Here is a 2,929-nt window from a genome sequence, read left to right as displayed (position 1 = left end):
CAGAACCAATCTACCCAGCACCCGTACCTCTGTGTACTGTCTTGTCAGTCAGTCAGTCAGGACCATCTCTACCCCAGCACCCGTAACTCTCTGTGTACTGTCTGTCAGTCAGTCAGGACCATCTCTACCCCAGCACCCGTAACTCTCTGTGTACTGTCTGTCAGTCAGTCAGGACCATCTCTACCCCAGCACCCGTAACTCTCTGTGTACTGTCTGTCAGTCAGTCAGGACCATCTCTACCCCTGCACCCGTACCTCTCTGTGTACTTTGGTCCGGCCCTTGATCTCAGCTACGATCATTCCTACGATGCCTCCCTTGAAGATGGCGGCTAGGGAGAAGAACTTCTTGTTGGATGTGATGTCATTATACCATGAGTCTGGGTACCTGCAGGGGGACAGGCAAGGGTCAGAGGTTAGATTCCTGCTGGGGCCCCTCATACGGAAAATGCATGCATGACTAAGTCACTTCGGATAAAGGCATTTGCTAAATGGCTTATAGGCCTAATATGTTATTAGGCCTATTATAAGGTAGGGACAGGTGGCAAATAGAATGAGTAGACTTCAGCTGTATTAAGGTGACAGGGGATAGGTGAGGACAGGTGATGTAGACTTCAGCTGTATTAAGGTGACAGGGGAGGACAGGTGATGTAGACTTCAGCTGTATTAAGGTGACAGGTGAGGACAGGTGATGTAGACTTCAGCTGTATTAAGGTGACAGGGGAGGACAGGTGATGTAGACTTCAGCTGTATTAAGGTGACAGGTGAGGACAGGTGATGTAGACTTCAGCTGTATTAAGGTGACAGGGGATAGGTGAAGACAGGTGCCCTGGGTCGTGTTCACTGGGGCACAACATAGCAAAAGTTTTTGAAACGGAAAGCGAAAATCTGTTCTTATTAGACAAGTGAAAGTGCCACTACAGTTTCACACAGTTTTCTCCCTACTAAACACGATACGATCCTGTGTTGCTATTGGCCGCGTAGCGCACTACTCACTCGATGGGAAACCAATCGCCGCACAGCAGCTTGACGCTGTCTATGTCATCGTGGCAGAGAAGGCGGAGCTGGACTTCGCTGAGCGCAGTGGGGGGCACCACGTCGGTCATTCACACCTAGAAAACCACCGATGCCAGGAGAGATACAGTTATTCACTCCTACAACCCACCAATGAGAGGAGACGTAGTCATTCACACGTACAACCCACCAATCACAGGAGATCACACACACCAATCACACTGATCAATCTTCTATAACATTGTCTGCCATATTTCAGCTACATATTTATACACAACTTTTAAAAATGGTTAGTCAGCTGTTTAATAAACTTCCAGGTCAGCTGTCCTTGGTCCTTGATATGAGAGATGGTGTGTGCGCCCCAAATGGCACTACTTTCGACCTGTGCTCTATGGGCCCTGGTCAAAAGTCGTGCACTATAAAGGGAATGGGGTGTCATTTAGGATGCAACATGGATGGAGAGGGACAGGGAATGATAGCTAGACAGGCAAACAAACTTCTGAAACCTCTCCAGTCTGACCCTGGTGGCTGTAGCAACTGTCATCGCTGAGGACAAAACCAGAGCTTTACATTTGGACAGAGCTGCTGTGCTCTATGAAGAGAACATGCTTTATGACGCTATCTAGTTAGTTGGCTAACGTTAACTAGCTAGCTTTGTTAAATGCCAAAACAACCTAGTCAGCTGCCCTAGTAAGGTGCTATGTTATCAAGCTAGCTAACACCGCAAGCAAGCTGACATCTCTGTTGTTTGGTTGACATACCACAGTAAATTCAGCTAAACAAGATTCATTATTAGCCAATACCTTCCGCCTTCAGCTAGATATTTAGACTTGACTGGTTGTCAAAACAAGAGAATTAGCTAGTTAGCTAGCTAGCTTTCTATTTCTAAGTGGGTTAGCTAGCTGACGTAGCGACCTAGTTAGCTACGATTCTAGGCAAAATAACTAAACGAAATATAAATATAACTGGACAACACTTCGCTAGCTATGTCAGCTCAAAAGTTAATAGAGGAGAATGGCTACAATTTGCTGGGTAGCTAGCAAGGTCTCTTGCTAGCTGACCGACAAGCTAACCTAGCTTGCTAGCTAGCTCGAATATGTTGTAACCTACCTTGTTTATGCGCTCGAGCAAGAGGAACGTGCGGGGGAAAATTCCTTGGGTGTCGTTTGAAGTGTTTTCTACAGTGGAAACACCATGATAAAACCCAAATTTGCTCTCTATTCAGAAAACCACTGACACTGGTCTCCCACCAATACATTAGCTGGCTAGCCAGCTTTGCTAATTTCACAACTAGCCGAATCGGCTTCGTCCTGTGTGTGTCACAGTCCAGAAGTCATTCAGCCTCATTCTCAGCTTTGTGTGCGGAAATGTAGTTTCTCGGGGATTTGGCTTTGTAGTTTCATTTCCCCAAAATTATTGTAACATACATACTATACAATTAGAGATCGGCAGTATTTCTGTTACATGTCTTTGAAATACGTATTTAATTACTTTTGAGTATGTTTGTAATTTTTTTTACACTGTCCCGAACTACAATCCAATGAATTTTGTAACAAGATACATACCTTTAATTTGTATTTATACCAACAAAAAATATATAGTGGTTCACAATTCTGTGGCCCCCTTTCACCCTGCATTGGTATCATAAGTCTGATGGCACTATGGTGTGCTAAGAGTGTCTGTTAAATGACCAAAATGTCAATGTATAATGAACACTGGGTATTATTCTAATGAGCTCCACACCCGAAACAAGGCCAATAATGATACCCAGTGTGCTTTGCAATTGATCATTTTTACATTTACATTTTGGTCGTTTAAAAGACACTCTTATCCAGAGAGACTTACAGTCAGTGCATTTAACTAAGGTAGATAAACAATCACATATCACAGTCATAGCAAGTAAACCGTTTTTTTGTTAC

The 2,929-nt window shown here is 44.2% G+C and overlaps 1 protein-coding gene across 1 annotated transcript; it reads right to left on the bottom strand.

Moving 5' to 3' along the window:
* Positions 1 to 236: 236 nt before the first annotated feature.
* Positions 237 to 2,289, bottom strand: LOC311103292 (N-alpha-acetyltransferase 60-like; the record flags this gene model as incomplete). The annotated part of the gene is made up of 3 exons (XM_084144825.1): positions 2,121 to 2,289; positions 993 to 1,108; positions 237 to 384 (listed from the first exon to the last, which is right to left on the bottom strand). Exons 2-3 carry the CDS (start codon positions 1,100 to 1,102, stop codon positions 237 to 239), a joined length of 258 nt encoding a protein of 85 aa, XP_084000951.1. The 5' UTR covers positions 1,103 to 1,108; positions 2,121 to 2,289.
* Positions 2,290 to 2,929: the final 640 nt, after the last annotated feature.

The sequence above is a fragment of the Coregonus lavaretus genome, assembly GCF_964263955.1.
Source record: "Coregonus lavaretus genome assembly, chromosome: 28".
Classification (NCBI taxonomy): Eukaryota; Metazoa; Chordata; class Actinopteri; order Salmoniformes; family Salmonidae; genus Coregonus; species Coregonus lavaretus.
This window is presented reverse-complemented; position numbering and strand designations above follow the sequence as displayed.